Source organism: Chrysochloris asiatica, unplaced genomic scaffold (genome assembly GCF_000296735.1).
Source record: "Chrysochloris asiatica unplaced genomic scaffold, ChrAsi1.0 scaffold00002, whole genome shotgun sequence".
Taxonomy (NCBI): domain Eukaryota; kingdom Metazoa; phylum Chordata; class Mammalia; order Afrosoricida; family Chrysochloridae; genus Chrysochloris; species Chrysochloris asiatica.
The window spans coordinates 7912392-7939986 of NW_006408520.1; the positions used below are offsets into that span (position 1 = coordinate 7912392).

The 27595-nt window shown below is 36.6% G+C and overlaps 1 protein-coding gene across 1 annotated transcript in view; it reads right to left on the bottom strand.

The window, feature by feature from the left end:
• Positions 1 to 27595, bottom strand: part of AGL (amylo-alpha-1, 6-glucosidase, 4-alpha-glucanotransferase) — a 100617-nt gene that overhangs the window by 22008 nt on the left and 51014 nt on the right. The window contains exons 20-26 of the mRNA XM_006830922.1: positions 25453 to 25583; positions 22167 to 22303; positions 21253 to 21386; positions 20410 to 20585; positions 12050 to 12152; positions 10019 to 10244; positions 7882 to 7993 (exon numbers count right to left, since the gene is read on the bottom strand). Of these exons, the coding sequence (XP_006830985.1) occupies positions 7882 to 7993; positions 10019 to 10244; positions 12050 to 12152; positions 20410 to 20585; positions 21253 to 21386; positions 22167 to 22303; positions 25453 to 25583 (1019 nt within the window). The remainder of the gene's footprint in view (positions 1 to 7881; positions 7994 to 10018; positions 10245 to 12049; positions 12153 to 20409; positions 20586 to 21252; positions 21387 to 22166; positions 22304 to 25452; positions 25584 to 27595) is intronic.

Here is a 27595-nt window from a genome sequence, read left to right on the forward strand (position 1 = left end):
CTAAGGGGTATTCTGACTGTACTTCTTCCAATATAGATTTGTTTGTTCTTCTAGCAGTCTGCAGTACTTTTAGTATTCTTTTCCATTACCATAACTCAAATGCATCATCAATTCCTCTAAGGTCTTCCTTATTTACTGTCCAACTTTCAGATGCATAGGAAGCTACTGAAAATACCATAGTTTGGGTTAGGCACACCTTAGTTCTCAAATTGACATCTTTATTCCTGAACACTTTAAAGAGTTCTTGTGCAGCAGATTTGCCCATTGCAATATATAGTTTGATTTACTGACTACTGTTTCCATGATAGTGGATCCAAGCAAAATGAAGTCTGACAACTTCAATTTTTTTCTCTGTTTATCATGAAGCCATTTATTGGTCTAGTGGTGAAGATATTTTTTGCACTGATGTGTAATCCATATTGAAGGCTGCAGTCTTTGATCTTTATCAGTAAGTATTTCAAGTCCTCTTTGCTTCTAACAAGTTAAGATTGTGTCATCTTCTGTCGGGGTCTGACCCCGACATAGTTGTCACGAATTTTTGGTTCACGAGGAGGGGAGATCCAGCGGCGATAGGGATAGCGAAAGAATACACAGACAAACAGAAGAAGGGAGACAATGAGGCACCCCAAAGCCAGGGTGGATACATCACTGGTGGGCAGGCTTGGGACTACAGGCATCATGGCCTCTGCAGGCAGCGACTCACTGCCCTGCAATCTTTAATGCGTGCCTTCCAACCCGTAAGCACCGCAATCTTTACTCCATGCCTGCCAACCAGTAATGCACGCCTGGGGAGGCTCGGGCCTCTGTTTTATTTAGGGGAGGAGTTTCACACCAAGCTGGGAGGGACTAAAACAGGATATAGCTAACATCAGTAATTTTCCAGACAATCAGGTAACTTTACATTGTACTTCACTGGTTCGAATCCCAGGCCAGCAACTTGGATTCTCAGGCCCAATTAACATATCTATAGCCCCTGAGGTCAGTTGGGGGAAGTTGAGAGTTCTGCAGGAGACGCCCAGGTGAATGGGCTGCACCTGGAAAAGGGATTAGGGAGGATGGGTTCTTTGTCTACAGAACAAAGAACCGAGAAGTAGCTAAAATACTTTTAGTTAATCCTTAGGAGAAAGGTTTAACCTTGCAACCTTTAGTTAATCCTTTGGAGAAAGGTTTAACCTTGCAACCTTTAGTCTCCGCTTTAGGAAAATATCACATTTATCTGTGGATTTTCAAAGGCTCCAGTGTATTAATTTAATATATATACCTGAATATTAAGATGAAAGCAATTTTCCATTAACTGCCAGTGGCCTCATTTGTTACACTCAGCCCTAGAGGGCCTCGAACCTCTGACTAGTCTTACACGGTCTGCAACAATCTTCAAATTTCAGATTGTTAATGAGTATTCTTCCAATCCTAAAGTCATGTTCTCTCATGCAATCCAGCCGCTCCTTGGAAACCCTAATCAACTTAACAGCACCCAGAACTGACTCAACAGCACTGAACAACAACAACAATATATAGGATACTCAAAGAGTTTATGGAAAACACAGAAAAAAAACCTAAAATAATCCAGGGAAACAATACAAGAGCAAAATGTCAAAATGAATAGGTAAATAAAAGCCAGACAAGAACAATAACTAGAACTCCAGAGGATTAATAAAATATCCGGAATAGATGACTTTATGAAAGGCACAGAAGTAGAACTGAAGCAATAGAAGGAAGAATCAGTCAAATAGAAGACAAAGTCCTTTACATTAATCTGTCTGAGGAACCATCAGAAAAAAGAATGAAGGAAAAGTAGGAAAGCCTAAGAATTATCTGGGACATGACCAAGAGAAAAAGTTTTCAATATAATTGGAATTCCAGAAGAGGAGGAGAGGTAAAAAAAAAGCACAGAGAATCTTTGAAGATTTATTAGAAGAAAATGTCTCTAATATCATAAAGATGAAGAAATTTCCATCCAAAAACCTCAATGAAGCCTATAGGGGATATACCCTAAAAGAAAGTTACCAAGAAATATCATAATCAAATTTTCTAAGAACAAAAACAAAAAAAGAATTCTGAGAACAGCTCACGTAAAAACAAGTATTCCTTACAAAGCAACACCAGTAAAACTAAGTGCTGAAGTGCTGATTTCTCAGAAAAACTATGCAGGCAAGAAGGTAACAGGATGACATATATGAGTACAAAACCCTGAAAGATAAGAATTGTTAGTCAAATATACATATAATATATATATAAATTGTCCTTCAAATATGATGGTGAAACAAGGACATTTTAAAACAGAAACCAAGGGAATTTGTTAAAACCAGATCTTAGAAGAAATATTAATGGGATTCCTTTGGACAGAGAATTAACGACATTAGACAAAAAACCTCAGACTAAACCTCATGCCAGCATTATCCAGATACTATATGAAACAAATAATTCTCAAATGTAAAATAACACTGCAAAATGGAAAACTGGGACGGAGATAGCAAAGAATATCTGGAAACATGATTATAGAAAGCTTGTAAGCCCGTCTTCAGCCTATAACTAATTGGATACCTAAAAAGGGTGTTAGAACTTGTCCTGTGAAAAGAAGCTTCTTGCAGAGCCGTTGTAGTGTATAAGATCTTAGGTGGAATCCTGATCCCCATCCAGAACCTTATGAGGTGGGAAATTCTCACTTGAAAAGACAAGCAGACCAGCCTGTAGCAGCTACAGGAACAGAAGATACTTCTTAAAAGAAAGACCAGCAGGAAAAACCAAAACCAAAAACAACAGTCTGATTGGCTACAACAATAACAAGCAAGTTATTCGCCAGGGACCCATCAAGGCAAACAATCAAGTCCTTTCAGGACAAGGCCCCTTCTAAGACTGAAACTCAAAGGGAATACATAAGCAGGCATGTAAGCTTACTGGCAACCACGCTGCTCTACTGGTGAGTGGAAGTTGTGGAAAAGCAGCAATGAAGATGTGGGCTAAGTCCGACCACTTTACATACACTACCATCGACCAGCAGTATGGTGAGACCTGGGGACTCCTGATCCCATGGACAAGGACACAGCCACAGAGGGCTGGAGCTGAGAGTGAAGCGTCCAGCTGATATGAAGTGAGGGGAGATGCACAAGAATGCTCAAACTTCATTTGACAAAATCCAACATCCATTCCTGATAAAAACACTCAACAAAGTAGGAATTGAAGGGAAATTCATCAACATAACTAAGAGCATATATACAAAACCAGCAGCCTATATTACTCTCAATGGAGAAAAACTGAAAGTCTTCCCTCTGCAAACAGGAACCAGACAAGGATGCCCTTTGTCACCACTCCTATTCAATGTTGTGCTGGATGTCTTAGCAAGAAAGGGAAATTAAAGGCATCCAAACTGGCAAAGAGGAAGTAAAAATCTATTTGCAGATGATAGGATCCTATTCATAGAAAATTCCAAAGACTTGGTAAAAAAGCTATTAGACTTCATTGGAAGATTCAGCAAAGTGGCAGGGTATAAGATCAACATATAAAAATCAGTTGGATTCCTCTATACCAATAACTACAGTACTGAAAAAGACATTAGGAAAGCAATACCATTTACAATAAGGAGTTCTGTAGCACAGTGGTTATGAATTGGTCAGCAGGTTGGAACTATCAGCTGTTCCACGGGAGACAGATGAGGCTTTCTACTCCCATAAAGATTTACAGCCTCACAAACCCTGTACAGGGCACAGCACACAACAACAACAAACCACTTACAATAGACACCCAAAGGATGAAATATCTAGGAATAAATGTAACCAGAAAAACAAAGGACCTATACAAAGAAAACTACAAGAAATCAAGAGACCTACAAAAATGGAAGAATATACCATGCTCCTGGATAGGAAGACTTAACATTGTGAAAATGTCAATACTGCCCAGAGCAATTTACACATATAATGTAATCCCAATCTAGATTTCAATGACATTCTTCAAAGAGATGGAAAAAATTATTACAAACTGTATATGAAAAGGAAGGAGACCCAGGATAAGCAAAGTACTACTTAAGAAGAAGAATAAGGTTGGAAATCTCTCACTCCCTGAATTCAAAATGTATTACATGGCTACAGTGGTCAAAACAGCCTGGTACTGGTACAATGAAAGATACATTGATCAATGGAACAGAATCGAGAATCCAGAAATTTATCCATCCACATATAACCAACTGATTTTAGACAAAGTGCCTAAATATATTATATGAGGAGGTGATAATCTCTTCAACAGATGGTGCTGGCAGAACTGGAAAATGACATGCAAAAGATTGAAACAAGACCCTCACCTCACACCTTATACAAAAACCAACTCAGCATGGATTAAAGACCTAAATGTGAATCTTAGAATTATGAAGGCCATCAATGAAAAAATAGGGACAAATGCGAGGGCTCTAATTAAGGGCATACACAGACTACCAAACATTTTGAAAACCACACAAACAAAATAAATGAGTGGGACACACTAAAAATTAAACACTTAATGTGCATCAAAAGACTTCACCAGAAGCGTAAAAAGGGAACCCACAGAATGGGAAAAAATCTTTTGCAATGACACATAAGATAAGGGACTCATTTCTAAAATATATAGGAAACTACAACACCTCTACAAGAAAAAGACAAATAACCCAATTAAAAAATGGGCACAGGACATGAACAGACACTTCACCAATGAGGAGATCCAGGCAGCCAACAAACATATGAAGAAATGTTCATGATCACTAGCCATTGTTGTTGTTGTTGTTAAGTGCTGTTGAGTTGATTCCAACCTATAGCGACCTTGTATAAGGTTTCTGAGGCTATAAATCTTTATGGGAGCAGAAAGCCTCAACTTTCTCCTGTGGAACAGCTGGTAGTTTCGAATTGCTGACCGTAAGGTTTGCAGCCCGATTTGTAAATGCAAATCAAAACAACAATGAGATATCATCTCACACCAGCAATAACAGCAAAGATCAAAAAAGTAGAGGACAATAAATGGCAGCGAGGATGTGGAAAGACTGAGACGCTCCTGCATTGCTGGTGGGATTGCAAAATGGTCCAACCACTTTGGAAAGCAATATGGCGCTTCCTCAGAAGGTTGGAAATAGAAATGTCTTATGATCCAGCAATTCTTTACTTGGTATTTACCCACAAGAAATATGAGCCATAACATGAGTAGACATATGTACACCAATGTTCACAGCAGCACTATTTACAATAGCAAAAAGATGGAGACTGCCTAAGTGCCCATCAATTGACGAATGGATAAACAAATTGTGGTACATACACACAATGGAATATTATGCTACCTTGGAGAATAATAAGGAAGCTGCAAGCCACTGCATAACATGGATGAACCTTGAGGACATTATGTTGAGTGAAATTATTCAGTCACAAAAGGAGAAATACTGAATAGGACCACTATTGTAAAAGGCAAAGAAAAAGAACCTATACTACAAGGGGGGAATAAAAAAGAATAAAGGACAATTTTGAAAAATGCTATAACATACAATTTTACAATAAAAATAACTTATAAACAAGTGTGTAATTACATGGGTAGAAAAGTATGCATATAGGTGTATAGAATGGCACATGTAAGTATATGGGTATGCAAGTATATGCATCTGTAGGCATAAAAGAGGGGGCTTCAAAAAGTTTGTGGAAGAATTACATTATTTTTTAATTTCTTGTTTTCCACAAATTTTCTGAAGCCTCCTTGTATGCTTATATATATAATAAAATACATACAAGGAATAGTTATGGATACTACCAAAATATAACCAAACACCTCACAGGGTTAGCTGACTGGGTTTGAAGGCTTGGAACCATAGTCTCATGGGACAACTCAGTTAATCAACACAAAACAGTTCATAAAGATAATGTTGTACAGTTTAGGTCGGTGAGTAACATGTGGGGTTTTAAAAGTTTGTGAGTGACCATCTAAGAAACAATTATTGATCTCTGCTTGTCTAGAACAAATGAGAATAAAGGAAAGAAAGATGCAAAAAGTAGTAGTCCACAAGCCTTATAGCCCACATGAACCAAATACATAGTTCTGTGAACAAAAGAACAATATATGGTGCCCAGCTATCACTACTAACCATTCTCACTACACAGAAGGTTCCAGACAGACTGGGAGAAAAATATAGAAGACAACTTTAAAAGGCCAGACTTATTGGGCTAGTAGAACCTTTGAGACTACCCCCCTTTGAACTTGGAACTGAAGCCACCTTTCATCCAAATAAAAGATTGGTTTATAAAACAAATAATACCACCTGTAAATACTGTGCTTCCTTGATAATCAAGAACATGAGACCAAATGGCCAACATTTACCCTAAAACAAAGATGAGATGCCAAGTTGGGGCAGGAAAGCTATGGAGCTAGAACAAAAAGAATGGAAGTTATAAGAATGTTGGTACATTGTGAAAAAGTAATCAATGTGGATAAATGGTATAAAAATGATTAAATGGGGACCTAATTTGTTATGTAAACTTTCACCTCAAACATAATAAAAATATTAAAAACAAAACAAAACACAGAACTAATTATTAGTTGCCAGAGACCAGGGATGTGGTGGAGGGAATGCATAAACTAAAAAGGAATAGAAAAAGGGAGTTCCTTTACGGTAATGGAGCAATTCAATATCTTGATTGTGGTAGTCCTTACATGGTGTCAAACCGCATAGAAATTTATACACAAACACAAATTAGTCAATGTAAAACTGATGAAACAGAATCAAGTCTATACTCAAGTTAACATTATTACACTAATGTCTTTGTTTGCTTTTGGTATTATACTACAGTTATGAAGCATGTCTCTATTGTGGAAAGTTGGATGAAGGGTTCATGGGATTCCATGTATGATTTTTGACACTACCTATGAGTCTCTATTTTTAAATTAAAAAGTTAAAAAAAATCTAAATACCCAAAAAGCAATACATGCTTTATAAGATAATAATAAATAACCCATTCTAATGGTTCTCTGAGGTGAATGAGGAATTAAATGAAATATTAATAGCCTTGCATTGACAGTCCTGGTGTGGCTCTGTGGGTTAATGTGCCGGACTGCAAAGTTGGTTTGAATTGCAAGGTCAATGTTTCAAGCTCACCAGCTGCTCCATGGAAACCATATACAGGGTCGCTATGGGTCGCAACCAACTCAACATCACTTAAAATCAACAACAACTGACTTATGTCATAAGATGAGGAACATGATTATTTCAAAAGAGGTTACAAAAGTATCATCTCTGTATTATGTTGAATGTTCAGGTGGGAAGTGGATGATAAAAGTAACATATGCTTGGTTAATAGTTGTTGATATGCTATTTTAATAAAATATTGAAACCTACCAGTTTGGGAAAAAAAGAGTATGCTGATTTAAATTTTTTTGTACAAACAAACTTTTTCTTTTAAAAAAGTATTTTATAAGAGGCCAGGCTACTGAGACAGATGGGTCATGGATCCAAACCTAGCTCTTCAATTTAGTAGTTGTAGGTTTTTGGGTAATCTACTCTGCTTCAGTTCTTGGGAAATGTTAAATGGGAATAACACAGGAAGAACCTGGCACAAAACATTCAATTAACTGAAATTATTATGATGATTATATGTGTGCTATTGTTAAAACTTTGCAGGACCAGAAAGCCTCAGTTTTCTGTCATGAATATAAGTGTAACCACTAAAATTATCTTTCACATTGGCTAAAAAAAGATATAAAATTATACCTTGCCTCTAAAAACAAAATTTAAACTATCGTGAGATCAGGAACTGTGTTATTAACCTTTTCAATTGATATACTCTGAGGTTACACACACAAATAAATATTTGTCAAGTGAATAACAATTACTAAGTTTCATTTCAACTCATCAGTAAATCTTTACTCTGCAGCTAATTTGTGTACCTTCATCCTTCATGTTACGATCTATCTGGTGTCCAGCATTTCTTTCTCGGAACTGTATGCCCTGCATGTGTCTTTGCATAGCTTCCTGTATTACTTCAAACAATGGTTGGTCCTGTTTGAGACATAATGGAAATTACTCTGTTAGAAACTGAATTTTTCTTATGTTACCCCAAATCCCACAACTGAAGTCATATGAAAACAAATATTTTCTTTTGAATGGAGAAATAAGCATTAGGGTTGGGACCAGGAAAAGCAGCAGCTCCTATAAGTCAAATACAGTCAACCTTTGGCATATGAATATTTCATATCTGTAGTCCTGATTATTCAAATTTTTGACATGAAATACTTCATAATTTTGCTAAGGCATGAAATAAATTTTATGAGCTTACAAAAATTACTATGAAAGTGAATTGATCAGCTAGTAAATGAATCTAGCTTGTCACCCAGGACCTGAAGTTTAAATTGGCATTGTTGATCTTGCTCATCTGCATACATAGGTAACTGGGATAATTTATGTGCTAAAGTGGTACTTCGGTAGAGATCTATGATCTTTGGAAAATATCCTTAGTGAATATAGAGTCAATAAGTTATCTTCTTTACTAATAAAAATAATAAATGTGATAATCAGGATGATATCTTGGGAGCTATCTAAAATAATTACATATTTTAAAAAGAGGTAAAGTGTTACACAGAAACAAATGCTTAAGAGTCCTTATATGTTTATTATACTTCATTGAAAAAACCCCCACCAATTTCTGAACAAAACCAAAAACCTATGTTACTCAAAAATGGGGGCTTAGATAATCTTACAGTCCAGAAGCAGAGGGCCTTAGGATCATCAAGGAAGAAGACCACAGACTGACTAGGGGACCCTATCCAGAGAAGCTGTGACACCAGAGATGGAGGCAGAGGTGGGGACATGGAAAGAGGAAGCAGCTCAGGACTCTAGACTCACAGACAGAGAAGGATTGGGTGTTGGTGACCAGGAGGCAGGCTTGTGCACTTTGGTTGTTTAAATTATTATATATTCCTGAGTGTTTTTGTGTACATTCCCGCCCCCTCCTAAAAAAAGAGAGGATGGAAGCAAATACTGTTAAATGATGATGCATGAAGGAGATTGTAATCATTGCAATCAAACGATGGTGTAAAGCTTATGTTCTCCCATTGTAAACTATCACTCAGTTCACAATAAAAACTTTTTAAAAAAGCCAAAAAAAAAAAAAAAACCTATGTTACACAAATTCTATTAATAATTATAAAGGCTATGAAGCTTTTTATAATATTATACAAAGTTTTTATTAACAAAAAGAAAACAGTTATGTGCGAAATAAGTATCAGCTTATAACATGAATCTATTCATATGATTGAAATCTGCTGGTTAACAACAGTAGTTGGCAAATATTTCTAAACTTTTTGGAAAAAATGTTTATGACATTAGACTTCATGATATAAACATCCTGGGACATAAACATATACTAGCCCTGGAATATCTTATAATTCTCATAGTCATATGCCCTAAAAATTGTTAACATAAAGGCATACTGTAAGTGACAAAAGTACAAAAGAATTACACATGCTTGAATGGGGAAAAACTGCTCAGACCATCCACAACCTGGTTCATTCTTTCCATGATATCTCACTACTCTTCAGGTGCCCTAGATGAAAAACTAAACCAGATTAAGCAGTATGTATGAAACTTCATCTTCACTCACCTGAGCTTTGTTATTTGTTCACCTTCAACGTCTCCCTATCACATTCTCCATCTTGGCTGAAATGCTACTCACCTTTTAAAGCTCACTTTAAGTGGAATTTTAATTACTTTCTGAAGCATCCCACTGAGACTCACCTACTATGTTTTCTTCCCCGCTTTCATAAGACAAGCCCTCTTGAACACCTTTTTGCAATGATCATATTTACACATACATCTTATCTTCTACCATGTTTACAGCTCTTTAGGGAATGAGCAAGTCTTATCTCTGCAATCACTTATAGTACCAAACCATACACCAGAATATGCTGAACAAATACTATCTGAAGAATTCTTACTAAAATTTTTACTCTTCATTAATATTTACTTTTATATAAGAAGCTAAAAAACACTTTTTTATTACAGGAAAAATGAAGAAATGATCTTTACCACTGTGCCAGCAGACAAAGGAACAGAATCATCTGTAGGATACATTCTGGAAACTGGACACTTGAGAATGTCTGTACCATTTGGAACTATTTTGCAGTAATCCTGAATACACTGCAGCCACCACCACACAGCATCTCGGCAGTTGTATCTTGCATAAGTTCCTTCTCCAAGGAGGTTAGGAATGAGACCATGTCTCAGGGTTCCAGCAAATGCTAAGATAATGTTCCTAAACAAGAGAATTCAGTGAATCATCATTTGAAATAAAACCACAATCACCTGAAAAGCTGAAGACAAAAATTAGTCACTGCTGGTGACTATTATTTTGAATATATTTCTTCTCCTGCCCTCATGACTTTATATTTTAATGTATGAGTGTGAGTCAAAAATTATCTGTGCTCCAGTTATATAAAAACTTCTGCTGGCTGCACTATTTTATCAGCACTTTCCTTTCAAGGTCACTGCTGTGCAAACAAAATTTGCAAACAAAATTTAGACTGATACTTGAAGGAAGGTAAAAGTTTCTTTTAAAAAAAATTATTACTGGTGACAAGACATGGATTCATCACTCCGAGCTGGGAGTAAATGGCAGAATATAGAATGGCAACATCCTCAATCACAGACCAAGAAAACGTTAAGTCAACCATTGGCTGGAAAATTGATGCTTACAGTTTTCTAGGATTGATAAGGGCCAGTACTGAAACACTGTCAGGAAAAAGGGTCAACAATCAACAGTGCTCAATACAGTGAGATGCTAACTGAAGAGCTGAAGCCTAAACTTTGGATAATATTCAGAGAACTATCCAAGGGTATTGTGATCTTGCAATGACAAAGCAGGCCTACACACTTCGGCCCAAACTGCTGACACTCTAAAAAACTTCATTTTGAGGTGTTAAAGCATCCTTCTTATAGTCCTGATCTTGCTCCATTAGACTTTCACTTGTTTGGTCCCTTGAAAGCAGCCTGTTGATGACAAAGATTCACCTCTGATGAAGAAGTGACAACAGCAGTGTATTTGTGGCTCACAGCTCAGCCTAAAACATTTTTTAATAAGGGAGTATGAAACCTTGCTGCTAGATGGACAAAATGTATTGAAAAGTAAGGAGATTACACCACAAAATGATGTATTTGTCTTTTCTAAAAGATGATTAAAATAAATTTTACAGCCAGGGTGCGGATAATTTTGACTCATCATCATAGAACAGCATCACAATGTGATAGAATAAGCACTGGATTAAGTTAGAGACCTTGATTGTAGCCCTGGCCTTTTCTCTAACAATCTGTGTGATTTATCTTCTCTGGTACACCGTATTCATCTGTGATGTTAGAGACTGGACTGGACATTGCCAACACACTCTCAGATACTAGAGACCCTGATGACCTATGGAACACACACTGAGCAGCACTGTTCTAGAGTTTCTTTTCTACTTTTGATTAATTCAGTCATATTATTGTGATATAAAAACACAACCCATTTTAATACATAAAACTTGAAACTGGAGGATATAAGGCCTGACAACAGAGAAAAATGAAAGATTATGAATTCTTTCTACCGAACTGACTTGATGACACTTAAAACAACAATTCTTTTTACTGGACTCAAAGAACCCACAATAATATCCCCATTATAAAAGGACAAAAATGGTAGATTTAAAATTTTTACCTAATAGTTAATCTGAATTCTTATACTCAGAATATACACTCTTATATTCAGGCATAGACATTTTTCTGTTAAGTGAGTGATGCTAATAAAATGACTATAAAAATGTTACTTCAGTTGAATGAAATTAGCAAAAGTTGAAGACAACCTGACCTGTAATATGATGGACTGGAACTTAATAACATCAAAGACTTAAAAAATTTTTTATTACCCCATTGGAATTCTATATCCTATTAAATGACCATTAAAAACAAAACAAAACCATCAAGGAAAACATACCTCTCAATGTCCCTGAGACGAGATGGACAAAACTTTGAAGAGCATATTGGAAACATACATAAACTTATATTGCAGTTTATTAGAATATCTCCTACCTGGCCTCTAAATAGCGTCCAGTAATCAACAGCAGACCTCTAAGAGCAATAAAAGTATCCCTTCCCCAGCAGCGGAAAATACCAGATGAAAAATGAGGTAAACCTAACAGAATACACAATGAAGTAATACATTAATCTTATTAATACAAACTTGTGAACCCATTAATACAAAAATGTTGCTGTAAACCTGGGTACAAGCATGAGTAAGAAGTCTGTAAATCTTCTTAAATAATGTGCAAAATGCATGTCTACACTCAGTGTCAATATTCTGATCAGACTCACAAAATAATCGATAACCCAAGAAAGACTAAGAGCCAGTACTAGAGAGGGATGCTTACCTGAGTTGATTTGAATGTATTAGGATTTACATACAAATAAACCTTCTCTGAATAAATTATAAAGATTAAAACCATAGACCAACTACTTAATAAAGAAACATAATATAGGCACACAATAGATGCTGAAAGGATGACACAGACTAAAACTAAAACGAGAAGTAAAATAATTTGACTAAGATTCTAACAGAAATATGTTGACAGTTTCTAAATGTACTGTACAATTTTAAGTTTCTGCATATTGAGGTCTTGGGGATTAGATATTATTTTCTTCCTTTAAGAAAGATCAGAACTTAGGGTAATATTAGACATTTCTTTCTGTGTGGTTTGTAAAATGGCAAAAAATTTCACCACTATGTGTATTATTTACATATGGTAACAATTATGATGGAAGAGAGAGATAGGAGCAGTAGCTTACACTAACACTTGTATGCATTTTGTGCCACAAAGACTTTTTGGTACTTTAACCCCTTTATCATCTTGTATTAAATATTCATTATGTGTATTCAACAGTAAGTTTGAGTTGGTATGTCCTACAACACATGCAGTCTGCCTTTATTAAAGAATCAAAATATAAAATCTTAGACTAAACATTGTGAAAATGTCAACACTACCAAAGAAATTTATAGATATAATGCAATCTCAATCCAGTTTCCAACATCATTCTTTAAAGAGATGGAAAACTGATCATTAACTTTATATGGAAAGGAGCTCTGGAAGTGTAGTGGTTACGAATCGGGCTGTGAACTGCAAGGTCAGCAGTTCGAAACTATTAGGTGTTCCACGGGAGAAAGATGAGGCTTTCTGCTCTTTTAAAGAGTTACAGTCTTGGAAACCCTGTACAGGGTCGCTATGAGTCGGAACTGACTCCACAGCACATAACAACAACAACAACAACAACAACTTTATATGGAAACAACAACTTTATATGTTATCTCGGATAAACAAAGCATTAGTTAAGAAGAACAAATTTGGAGGCCTCTCACTTCCTGATCTTAAAATCTAAGGTCAAAACAGCCTGGTACTGTTAACAATGAAAGATACATAGATCACTGGAGCAGAATTGAGAACACAGAAGTAAAGCCATCCACATACATTCAGCTGATCTTTGACAAAGGACCAAAACACATTAGATGGGGGAAGAGATAGTCTCTTCAACAAACGGTGCTGGCAAAACTGGAAATCCATTTGCAGAAAATTGAAACAAAACCCACATCTTACACTATCTTCAAAACCAAAGTCAGATGACGGACTAGGCAGAAAGGCCATGCAGACCCCTGTCAGTGAAGCATGGAAAACTGGGCAAAACAGATTCAGAGAACTGTCCCAGAACTCTGAACTTCTGATAGTACATCATGACCAAACAGGATTCATACCAGAGATGCAAGGATGGTTCAATATTAGAAAAACAATTAACATAATTCACCACATATATTACAAAAAGGAGAAAAACCACATGATTGTATCAACTGATGCAGAAAAGGCTTTGACAAAATCCAACATCTAGTCCTGATAAAAACACTGAACAGAGTAGAAATTGAAGGGAAATTCATCAACATAAGAGCATATAAACAAAACCAACAGCCAACATCACTCTCAGTGGAGAGAAACTAAAAGCATTCCCTTTGTGAACAGGAACCAGACAAGGATGCCCTTTATCGCCATTCCTGCTCAATATTGTGTTGGAAGTCTTAGAGCTATATAAGGCAAGAAAGGGCAACTAAAGACATCCAAAGTGGCAAAGATGAAAAAGTAAAACTCTCTTTGCAGAAGGTATGATTCTATACATAGAAAATCCCAAAGACTCAGCAAAAAAAAAAACTACTGAAACTCATTGGAAGATTCAGCAAAGTGCATAAGATCAACAAACAAAAATTAGTTGGATTTCTCTATATTAATAAAGACAACTCTGAAAAGGAAATCAGAAAAACAATACCTTCTACAATAGCCCCTCAAAGGATGAAATACTTAGGAATAAATCTAACCAGTGAAACAGAAGACCTACACAAAGAAAACTACAAAACACTACTACAATAAACCAAAAGAGATTTACAAAAATGGAAGAATATACCATGCTCATGGATAGGAAGACTTATCATTGTGAAAATGTCAATACTACCCAAAGCAATCTACAGATATAACACAATCCCAATCCAGATTTCAACAACATTCTTTGAAGAGATTGAAATAACGATCACAAACTTTGTAAGGAAGGCAAAGTGACCTCAGATAAGCACAGCTTAAGAAGAACAAAGTGGAAACCTCTCACTTCCTAATTTCAAAAGTTACTACAAGGCCACAGTGGTCAAAACAGCCTGGTATTGGTAAAATGAAAGATACATAGATCAATGGAATAGAATTCAGAACCCAGAAGTAAAGTCTCCACATATAGTCAACTGATATTTGACAAAGAGCCAAAATACATTAAGTGGGGTAAGAAATAGTCTGTTCAGCAAACGGTGTTGGCAAAACTGGAAATCAATTTGCAAAAGAATGAAACAAGACCTATCTCTCACACCATATACAAAAAGTTAGCTCAAAATGGATTAAAGATCTAAGTATAAATCCCTGAAATATAATGATTAGCAGTGAAAAAATGGGACAAACTTAAAGGTTCTAAAATATGGCATACACAGACTATAAAACATGGCAAAAAACACACAAACAATTGTGGACAAAATAGATAACTAGGACATAATAAAAATTAGAATCTTATGTGCATCAAAAGATTTCACCAAAAGAGAAAAAAGGGAGCCCACAGACTGTGAAACATTTTTTTTTTTTTTACAATGACATATTAGACAAGGGACCAATCTCTAAAATTTATAGGAAACTACAAATACCCCTACAAGAAGACAATATAACCCAATTGAAAATGAACAGAGGACATGAATAGACACTTTACCAAAAAATGTCAGGCACATAACGAGCATATGAAGAAATGTTAGTGATCATTAGTCATGTGTTGTGTTAGTTGTTAAGTTCCCTCAAGTTGATTCCTACTCAACCCTATATAGGGTTTCCAAGTAGAGACTGGTGGGTTTGAACCACCAACCTTGAGGTTAGCAGTTCAGTGCTTATTCTACAGTGCTGCATCAAGACTCCCATTAGTCACTGTTGTTGTTATTAAGTGCTGTCGAGTTGATTCCGACTCATAGTGATCCTACACAGATTTTCCGAGGAGCAACTTTGGGTCTGAACATCTGACCTTGTGGTTTACAGTCAAGTGCTTATCTTACAGCGCCACACCAGGAGTCCCCATTAGTCGTTGTTGTTGGTATGTGCCATGGAGTTGGTTCCAACTCATAGCGACCCTGAACAGGGTTTCCAAGGCTGTAAATCTTTACGAGAGCAGAAAGCCTCATCTTTCTCCTGCGGAACAGCTGGTAGTTTCGAACTGCTGATCTTGAGATTTGCAGCCTGATTCGTAACCACTACATTACCAGAGCTCCTTCCATTAATCATTGTTGTTGTTGTTATGTGCCGTGGAGTCGGTTTCGACTCAGCGACCCTGTACAGGGTTTCCGAGGCTGTCAATCTTTATGGGAGCAGAAAGCCTTGTCTTTTTCCCACAAACAGCTGGTAGTTTCGAAATGATAACCCTGAGGTTAGCAGCCCGATTCGTAACCAATACGCTACCAGAGCTCCTTTCCATTAGTATTAGAGAGATGCAAATCAAATGAGACACCCTAGCATTAATGGTGGTGGTGGTTTGCTGTGGAGTCACTTCTGACTCATAGTGACCCTGTACAGGGTTTCCAAGGCTATAAATTTTTATGGGAACAGAATGCCTCATCTTTCTCCTGCAGAACAGCTGGTAGTTTCGAACTTCTGACCTTGAGGTTAGCAGCCTAATTTGTAACCACTACACTACCAGAGCTCCTTCAGCATTAACAGCAATGTTAAAAAAACAAAAACAAATATTGGTGAGGGTGTGGAGAGACTAGGACAACTCCTGGTGGAATTGTTAAGTGGTGCAACCGCTGTGGAAAATGGTATGGTATTTCCTCAAAGAGTTGGAAACTGTGATACTGTATGACCCAGTTGTCCCTCTACAGGGTATATGTTGTTGTTGTTGTTGTTGTTGTTAAGTGTCCTCGAGTCAATTCTGACCCATAGCGACCCTGTACAGGGTTTCCAAGGAGCAGCTGGTGAGCTTGAACCACCGACCTTGCAGTTCAAATGACTTTGCAGTCTTAGGCATTAGTCCACAGCACCACACTGGGTATATATCCCTCCCCACCACCTCCAAAAAAAACAACAAACCAGCAATAACACAAATATTTATATGCACACCCATGTTCATTGCAACATTATTCACAACAACAATAAGATGGAGACAGCCTAAATGTCCACCAATGGAAGAATGGATAAACATACCTTGGTACAACACATAATAGGATAATACACAATATTGAAGAATAACAATTAGAGGACCCTAGGACCATCAAGAGAGAAGAGCATGAGTGGAGCATGGGGTCCTAACCAGAAAAGCTGTGAAAGCAGAGATGGAGGCAGAGAGGCAATGGCATAAAGAAATAGAGCAGCTGAGGACTCTAGGCCCATGGAATGAGAAAGGCTGTGTGCCTGTGGGCTGGCTGCAAAGTGTGCCCTTTGGACATTTAAATGAATATACATTTTTTGTGCATCAAAAAAAAAAAGGGGGGGGGGATAGAGGTAAATACTGTTAACCAATGGTGCATGAAGGGGATAATTATTGCAATGAAACAAAGTATGATTTGTTGAGTATAAAACTGATCATTTGCCCTGTAACGTATCACTCAGTTCACAATAAAACACCTCATAACACAGATGAACCTGGATAACATTGGTGGTGGTGGTTATATGCCGTGGAGTCTGTTCTGACTCATAGAGACCCTGTACAGGGTTTTCAAGGCTGTAAATCTTTATGGGAGCAGAAAGTCTCATCTTTCTCCCGCAGAACAGCTGGTAGTTTCAAATTGCTGACCTTGAGGTTAGTAGCCCAACTTGTAACCACTACGCTACCAGAGCTCCTTTGGATAACATTATGCTGGGTGAAATTACTCAAATATTGCATGAGAACTAGTCAAGAAAAGGTTTTCATGCTAAAAGAAACATCCTCTGATGGTTACTAGGGGTAGGAGGGAAGGGAAAGTAATTCACTGGCTAAAGGATAGACGTGCTAATCTGGGTTACAGGGAAGGCAATATATATAAAAGGGTGGTTGGCAGAAGAATGATGAAGATGGGTAAGGGCACAGAGAGGAATGTAAGGGTTAAAGGGGATAGAGGCAAATACTGTTATACACACAGCCCTGCAACAACAGAGTTTGATGGGTAGATACATGGAAAGAACACAGACTGAACAGGTATGGGAAGGAGAGTGAGAGAATACCCAAAATATATACGGATTTGACAAAGGTTATTTGTGCGTGGGTATTTACCTTAGTTGTAAACACACCTATAGAGATGGTGGAGCATACGGGGGACAAAATGACAAAAACTTCTGAGACATTAACAAACACCTTGAGGCACCAAGTTGCTGGGACTAGGGGCTCAGGACCATAGTCTTGGGGGACACCAGGGTCAAATGTCACAACATAGTCCATAAAGACAATGTTTACATCATACTTTGGTGAGCAGCAACCTGGATCTTAAAAGTCCATGAGGCGCAGCTGTTGATCTCCCCATGTGTGGAAGGAAAAAGAGTGATGAGAATTGAAGATGCTTAGAATAAATTAGTCTGCTGGACTAATTTAACATGTGAACATCAGTCTTCAGGATTCTGAGACCTGAAGAACTAGATGGTGTCTGACTACCACTACCAACTGCTCTGAAGGGAACCACATTAGAAAGTCCTGGATAGAGTAGGAGACAATGTGGAACAAAAACTAAAAATTATAAAAATGTCAAGGCTTACTGGTCAGATAGTGACTGAATGAACCCGAGACTATAGCCCTAAGCTACCCTTCAGTTCTTGAATAGAACTCCATCTTGTGGCTCAATCAATTTTCCACCAAGTGGTAGATAGGCATGGAGGGGCCCCTTAACAAGAACACTAGTAAAGTATGCCCACCACAGAACAGACAACCATGCAAGATCAAAAGGGAACAATTACCTAAGGACAAAGTTAAGAAGGGTTGGAAAGGAGGGTGGAATCAAGATAAGAACCACAAGAAGAAAGTGGAGTAACTGTTGTTACATGGAGGGGACTGCAATTATTGAGATGAAACAAAGTGTATGATTCGTTGAATGTTAAATTGATGAACTCCTCTGTAAAACTTCATTTAATTCACAATAAGAAGTTAAGAAAACATATATAAAATCTTTGGCAGTGATATATGGGCCTGGTGTGGTGCTTAACGTAAGGTTGGCACACCAGTTACTCCTGGAAATCCTATACAGTGTTCCTAAGAGTCAGAAGTGACTCAACAGCACACAACAGCAGCACTGATAGATGCAAATGTTTATATTAACTTTTTTGATCTCTAAAAATATACGACTTATAGACCACAAACCTTTTGAGTGATTTCTAGCTTATCAATGATCATAAAAATATAGAATTGTATTATTTTTGTAATGCTATCACCAAAGAAAGGTGACTGGCTTAAAATAAACCTCCTGAAGAACTATTGGAATCTGAGGACAGTCCTATTATCTGCCAGAATTAAGTATACAGAATATATTCTTGGAATGCTAGAAGCAAAACCCAGAACTTCTTATTTATCGTCTTTTTAGTTCCTACATTTGCTTTACATTGTACCTGTACCTGATATTTAGGTATGTAAGGTTATCATAACTTTGATCAGTATATCAGTATAGTCATTTACAAATAAATGTACATATTGGGTGCTTAAAAAGAACAACAATATATAATACAAAAAGTTGAGATTATTATTTTGTGTAACAGGCTTCTAAAAAGTAAGCTTTAAAAAGATTCTGCATATCAGTTTTTTTCCACAATGGCCTAACTCAGTTTCATGTACACCTGCATGGATTCACTGGGGAAAGATAAGTACCAAAAGAAGATCCAACAGGCAAGTGAAAAGCTGAAACACAATTATAGAATTAAAATGTCTGGGCAGTTCATATAGTCATCCTGAGTGAAAAGTTAATTTCTTTTTTAATTGCTAGTTACTATAAAGCACCCCCACTTGTATATTAAATACCCATCACCACTGAGTTGGTTCTGACTCATAGCAACCCTATAGGAAGACTAGAACTTCTTCTTGGGGTTTCCCTTGGAGTGGCTAGTGGGTTTGAACCACCAACTTTGTGAATATGCAGTCCAACACTTAACCTACAGTGCCACCAGAACTCCTTGGCAGGTGAAAATTTAAGGGTAAACAGGAAGTCACATAGACACTATTCCTCTCATTGTATGATTTTTTATTTTTCTCTTAATTTTGGAAAATTCTAAACTTCAGTGGCCTCGAATGCTAAATGTTTTCTAGACATATGCTTGAAATTGATTAAAAATAAAATAAAAAATCCATTAGACTATTCTTATTTTCTTAGATTTGTTATTTGATTCAGTTTTAAAATCACTTTCAGGACAGGATGTCAATTTACTAAACTTGGTTAAAAGCATTTGATTGCAATTAACATACATAATAAAAAACTTATGAATATTTGTTTTGTGTTTTGTAAATTGTACAGGAATTTTATATACTCTCAAGATAAGCTCAGGTCAATTTAAAAAATGCTAGAGAAATGTAATACAGAAAACAAGGTATTAAAAAAGGTAATTTGATGAAAAAATACAAAATATTAAGTGTAATAAAAAAGTCTAAATAAGCTGGGAAAAAAGAATTAACCAGTCACAATAAAGAATACACACAAATGTCTGGTACACAGTGATAATTAAATAGTAAGTACTGATATTATTTTCACTCTTGAATATCAATGAAATTTTATTAAGCAGTCACATAAAACCTCTGATAACATGAGTTGTTTCTTTTGATAATCCCTTTCCCATTTAAAAACATTTCCCCTTCAAATAATACACTAACTTACACACTTAACCTTATACATAATTTCTTACCTGCAGCTAGAGAAACACAACATTGCTCCTTTTCTTTTGTGATCTCGTTTAGTCTATATGGTATATCTATAAGCGAAGGTGAAAGAAGTGGTAGAGAAGGGGATTTTCCGATTCCACACATCTGAACTGAACCCAATGAAAGGTGTTTCACAAAAGTTGATCCATTCTGCACAAAGCTGTAGCGAAAGTTATGGGGTTTAAAATATTTTCTACTGAAAAAATATACTAATTCTAGAAGTATTATTTTACTTTATACAAATATGAAAAAATGATAGTGACAGTGAAACAAATTTTTTCAGTGTGGTGAGATTTCAGAACTACTTTCACTTCACCCCATATTTTAGCTGGCTGTAAGTCCAAGGCCTGTTGTGAAACAAATGGTTTAGTTGAAGTTTCTGAAGTTAAGTCCAAATCAATTTAGTGGTTCTTCACTGGTACATTTTGATACATAATTTGATTCTAGGGAGAATAATTGTTTAAGGCATATTTTACTCATAATCAATAGCAAAATATATTTTAATTGTTGAAAATTAGGAAAATAAGTAGGCATATATACTCTTAAAATTGCACCAACTAACTTAAATCAATGGATAAATATAAACAAATACTATAAAACAATTACATTTTCCCATTAGCTTTTTAAGACAGATTTTAATATCTAAGTTTTTTATATGCTCCAGACTCTAAGGGAGGCGAATAAATTTACTATCCACTTAAAAACATTCTCAGTTCTGTGATTCTGTGGCAATTCCTCATGTTTGGTCTTTTAAGAATATGTATAAAGTGACTCCATGCATGCTTCTACACAAACATGTCTATTGACTCAAGTTTTGTTGGCTATACCTTGACATCTGTTTCCATGCTACATCCAGAAGAGTAGTGTATGTACCAATTAATATAGCATCAAAGTAACATGGAACAAGGTAACGTGGAATCTGCTTCAGGTAGAAGAACATAGCCTTTAACCATTTCCCAACCTGTCAGAAAAATAATTTTAGAAGTTAATTTGCCTAGATGGGTTGGTTGAAAAGAGATGGGGATAAGATTCTTATGATTCAATAGTGAGTAATTTTTATCATGACTAATTGCTACTATCAAAATTTTAAAGGTAGAAGTTTTATAATAAAAATGGTGGAGTGGTTAATCTTATGGTCCAGAAACAGAGGACCCTATGACCATCAAAGGAGAATAGCACAAGTGGAATGCGGGACCCTATTCAGAGAAGCAGGCAGAGATGGGGACACGAAGAGAGGGACCATCTGAGGACTCTAGGTTCATGGGAAGAGAGGGACTGAGAGCTGGCAGCCAGGAGGCAGGCTAGAAGAATGTGCCCTTTAGTTGTTTAAATTATTGTATATGCTTGATTGTTGTTTTGTTTTGTTTTTTAAAAGAGACCTAAAATGAATAGAGAGAAATACTGTTATCTGATGGTACATGGAGGGGATTATCATCATTGTAATGAAACAAAGTTATAATTTGTTGAATGTAAAACTGATGATCTCCCTTGTAAACTTTCACTCAATTCACAATTAAAAACTTTAAAAAAAATTTAATTTGGTGTGTTTCAGGTAGGTATATATGAATAGGCAGATCCAAACGTGTAATTTTAGTCTAGTAATCAACAAACCAGATTTCTATTTATAAGAATTGAAAGATGATAAAGAGGGAAGAAAATGTGTCTGGTTAGAAGGCAATGTAAATATTGCATATAAAACGTTAATACAGTTTTGGGAGGACTGAAATATAGTTTTACTTACTTCAGCAATAGTTCCTGATCGTGAAATAAGACGGTTACTGATGTAGTCAATCATCCAATCTCCAGATCTTAAATTATCACAAAAAGGATGCCCTAAGTCATTCTTTGGTCTTATTTCTGCCAGTACAGCCATCAATCCTAAAAATTCAAAGAACCACCATGTGTATTATTGGTAAAGGATATTTGTTTTCATATTACAGCCCCGAATCAGGCAAGAGCATTTATATTTAGAAAGGATGAGTAGAATCATTTCATGAAAAGGGCAGAGAGAGTTGATAAAAGAATCAGACTTAACATTAAGACTGTCAAAAGGCCAGAAAAAGAGCTCACAAAAGTGTGGTCTTTCAATCAAAAAGGAGTTTAAGAGCTGAGAGTGGAAATGAAGTAGATAGCTGCTTAACCCTGGTAACATATATATTCCTTTATTACACACAGAATAAAATATTTTGTATAGAAAATGAGATTCAGTTTTAGAAAAAAGTGCAAGAATTTTAAGAAAATAAAAAGAAAACATTGAGCATTTATTGAGAGCTTATTACATGCTCAGCTTTGTGAAAGATATAAAAGCTAAGAACGCCTCATTCTGTTTTCTCCAGAAATTTACAGTCTAGTTAGTGGAGTTTTACAACTAACAATTAATGAGTTGTTGTTGTTTAGCGCCATCTAGTAGATCCCAACCCATAGCAACCCTGTATAGGGTTTCCGAGGAGCAGCTGGTGAGCTTGAACCGCCGACCTTGCAGTTCAAACGGCTTTGCAGTCTGGTGCACACCAGGACTCCAGTTAATGAGTACTTACTAGAAACTGTTGTTGTTAAGTACCATCACGTAATTTCAACTCATAGTTGAACTCCTGTGATGGAGTAGAGCTACCCATCTAGTAAAGGCTGTACTAACTGTAATCCTGTAGGAGCAGATTGTCAGGTCTTTCTCTTACAGAACTCCCGGGTGGGTTTGAAATTCTAACCTTTTTAGTGCTTAAATACTGTGCTACCAGAGCCTCCCTACTGTGCACTAGGTGTTACCTAACTGCTTTCCATCTAATTCTTTGAGGTTGTTGTTAACTGTCATTGAGTTGGTTCCGTGTCATAGTGACCCTATACAGGGTTTCCAAGGAGCAGCTGCTGAGCTTGAACTGCTGATCTGTGGTCCAGTACCTATCCTACAGTGCCACATCAAGACTCCAATTATTTGAAGTAGGTACTATCATTACTCCCATTTTACAGATAAGAAAACTGAGGCATGAAGAGTTAACTACACCAAGGTTTTACTTGCATAGTTTACTCAGTGTAACCCAGGGAGTCTGGTTCTAACATTTGTTTTTCTTAACCACAGTGATGGATACTCACAAAAAAATACTAATTACCAAAATAAAATAATACAATTCTAAGGGCAAATTAAGAGGCAATGGGTGTCTGGAAATTAAAAAATTACTGTAAAAAAGCAATAGTTAAGGAAGGCTTTGTGCAAGATTTAAGTATTGAATTAGTCCTTATAGATAGTTTGTTGTTGTTAAGTGCATCAAGCTACTTCTGACTCACAGTGACTTTATATAGGAGTCCCAAGATGGGGCTGGTGGGTTTGAAGCACCGACCTCTTGGTTAACAATCCAGTATTTATCCTACAGCATCACAGGTAGTTTGTTGTTGCTAGGTGTCATTGAGTTGGTACTGACTCATAGCTACCAAAATACTGCCCTGTCCTGTGCCTACCTCACAATCACTTGTATGCTTGAACCCATTGCTGATGCCTTTGTGCCAATCCGATCTTGTTGGGGGTCTTCCTCTTTTGTGCCGATCCCTCACTTTACCAAGCATGATGCCTTTCTGCAGGGACTGGTCACTCCTGATAATATATCCTAAGTATGAGACATTAAGTAGGGTCATCCTGGCTTCCCATGAGCATTTTGGCTGTATTTCTTCCAGCACAGATTGCTTTGTTCTTTTGGCAGTCCATGGCACTTTTAATATTCTCCTCCAACACCATAATTCAAATGCATCAATTCTTGTATGATCTTTTTTATTCATTGTCCAACTTTCACATGCAAATGAGGCTATTGAAAATACTATGGCTTGGGTCAGGCACACCTTAGTCCTCCAACTAACATCTTTGCTCTTGAACACTTTAAAGAGGTCTTGTGCAGCAGATTTGCCTAATGCAGTATATATCGTTAAAAATCTAAGAAAGCATCACCAACTAGATGGATTAAGCTGATAAACATGTACTTCCTACAGTGATTCTGTGTTGGAAGAAGTGCAGCCAGAGTGCTCCTTGGAGGCCAAGATGGCCAAACTTCATCTCTCCTACTTTGGATATATTGTTAGGAGGAACTGGTCACTGGAGAAAGACATGATGTTTGGTAAGGTGGAGGGTCAGAGAAAAAGAGGAAGACCCCCAATGAGATGGACTGGCAAAGTAGCAGCATCAATGGGTTCAAGTGTGGCAACAATTGTGAGGTTGGCCCAGGACTGGGCAGTGTTTCGTTCTGTTGTGCATAAGGTTGCTGTGAGTCGGTACCGAGTGGATGGCACCTAACAACAAAAACAGTTATTTGACAGCGCTCTGGTGGCGAAGGGAGTCGTGTGTTGGCTGTTTGAATCCACTAGCTGCTCCAAGGGAGAAAAATGAGGTTTTCTGCTCCCATGAAGACTAACAGCTACAGAAACCCTATACAGGGTTGCTATGAGTCAGCGTCAATTTGAAGGCACACCACTACCACCACCACCACAATGACTCTAGCTACATACTATCATACTATATACTTTCTTTCTTGGATAAAACAAGTATGTCAAGAAATAAAATTTTCTAACTAGACGCATATGTAGGATGAATGTTTTATATTTACAATCTGGTTCCCTTTGGGGACCAAATGAGCCTATTCTGTGTTTTCCTTTTTTTAAAATACAATAAACCAAATGAAGAAATATTATTAAGGTCAAAGTATATTTAAAGAGCTATAAATGACTATAAGGTATAATATCAAACTAGTAGTTTCAGGTAACATATACTGACTGGTTATTTTGTGTCACATTCTGCTTTTAGTGTTTTCCATGAGTTATATCATTTAATCCTCACAAAGTCTTATAAATTATTTGCATTTTATGGATGCAGAAATTGGGGCACTGAGAGGTTAAGTTACATGTCAAAGGTCAATAAGTGAGTAGGCAGCAGAGTTATAATTTGATCCTGGAAATTGAACTCTGAACCTATGCTCTTATACAAAAAAAAAGACATCTTTTGACTCTAGAAGAAAAAATATCCCCCATTAAGTATCCTTATCCTTGCTTACCTTGAAGACCTGCATATTTAAGAGAGGACCAATTTGGTATGTTATAGCATCCTCCACCATCTTCTTGTTCTTCTGACTCACATCGGTAAAGTAACTGATTCAGTTCAGCCAAAGTTAATTTAGAGGCAATACTAAGAATTGGAAAGTAAAGGCAATTAGTTAAATAAACTTTTATCTAAATATTACAGTATGCAAATTTTATCATTGTTTTCATTATTTTGCCCCTCCAAACATATATTTTATTAACTCTTTGAAGTGAGAGCTTAATATAAACATATCTACGTAAGGTAAAATCCATAAAATTTAATTTGCTATCAATATAAAGAAAAAATCTGAATTAAAACAAGACAGTATCTTAGTAAGGTATGTTTTAGAAACATCATTATATATTATAAACAACAGATTTTATTAGTAATGAAAGAGCAAAATGTGCTTAGATTTTAATTACAAGTAGTACTATACCAAAATCAAGGACGTAATCAAATGCCCACATTTTATTTAACAGACATATATTGAAAAAATATTTTGGTTACTGTATCCTTTAATCTTACAGATTTATCTTTTGGTCTTTCTAGTTTGGACAGTTTATCCCTTTTTTTACCTTGTTTTATATGAGACATCACTAACTCTTTATACTAGTTATCTTAAACTCAAAATACTTATGCTGGTGTGGAGCTTAATTCTGATGTCAGAGGAGGACAGACATGGCCTCGTGGCCATTTAAGCAATACCCTTAACTACAAATGTTATAAAACAAACAAAAATAGAACTAAATTTTAAAAAATGGGTAAATACATAAAATGATTTTAATTGAATCATTACAAATGGTCATTTACCATAAAAGCTATTGGTTGTTGCTTTCAAGTGCCTTTGAGTTGGTTCTGACTTATAATGACCCTGTATGCGTTCCAAGGAGTGGCTGGTGGGTTTGAAATGCCAGCCTAGCAGTTAGCAGTTCAGTGCTTATTCTACAGTGCCACACCAGAACTCTACCTAACTTAACCAATAAACTAAAGTTGAGATTCCATTTCAAATTATCTTAAATTTACCAATTTGATTAGTATTACCTAATACTTGTTGATTATCGATATCAATATTATTTTAATTGAAAAAGAGTAAGACCCCCAATAAGATGGATTGACACAATGGCTGCAACAAGAGGCTCAGACATAACCATTGTGAAGATGGCGCAGAACTGGACAGTAGTCATTCTTAGTGCCTGGGTCACTCTGAGTTCAGCCAACTTGACAGTACCTAACAACAATAATTACATCCATTAAGCACTGTGTCCATGGAAATATGCAATTGAAAAATAGAATTTATTTATGAACTCGGTGAAACCCATGCTGTGCATCTATTCTAACCCAACAATTCTAATACTAGAAGTTGACCTAAGTACTAATGTTAGGTGCCATGAAGTCAGTACCAAACTGAACACATTAGAACAAAAAACCGCCTGTTCCTGGGCCAACCTCACAGTCGTTGCCACATTTGAGCCCACTGTTGCCGCCACTGTGCCAATTCATCTCATTGGAGATCTTCTTCTTTTGCAAAGACCCTCCACTTCAGAGCATGACGTTCTTCTCTAGGGCTGGGTCCCCCCTGATAATACGTCCTAAGTATAAGACACAAGGTTGGCCATCCTTGCTTTCAAGGAGCATTCTGGCTATACTTCTTCCATCACAGACTGGTTTGTTATTTTGGCAGTTTATGGTACTTTTAATATTCTCCTACAACACCATAACTCAAGTGCATCAATTCTTGTATGATCTTCCTTATTGACTGTCCAACTTTCACATGCATATGAGGTTATTGAAAATACCATGACTTGGGTCAGGCGCACCTTAGTCCTCAAACTGACTTCTTTGCTCTTCAACACTTAAATGAAGTCTTTGACAACCTCAATATTTTCTCCATCTCTATGGATATTGTTTATTGGTTCAGTGGTGAAGATTTCTGCTTTCTTGACATTGAGGTGCAATCCATACCAAAGGCTGGCTGTAGTCTTTGATCTTCATCAGTATTTTAAGTCCTCTTTATTTCAACAGGCAAGACTGTATTATCTGCATATCACAGGTTGTTAATGAGTCTTCCTCCAATCCTGATGCCACATTTTTCTTCATATAATCTAGCTTCCTGGATA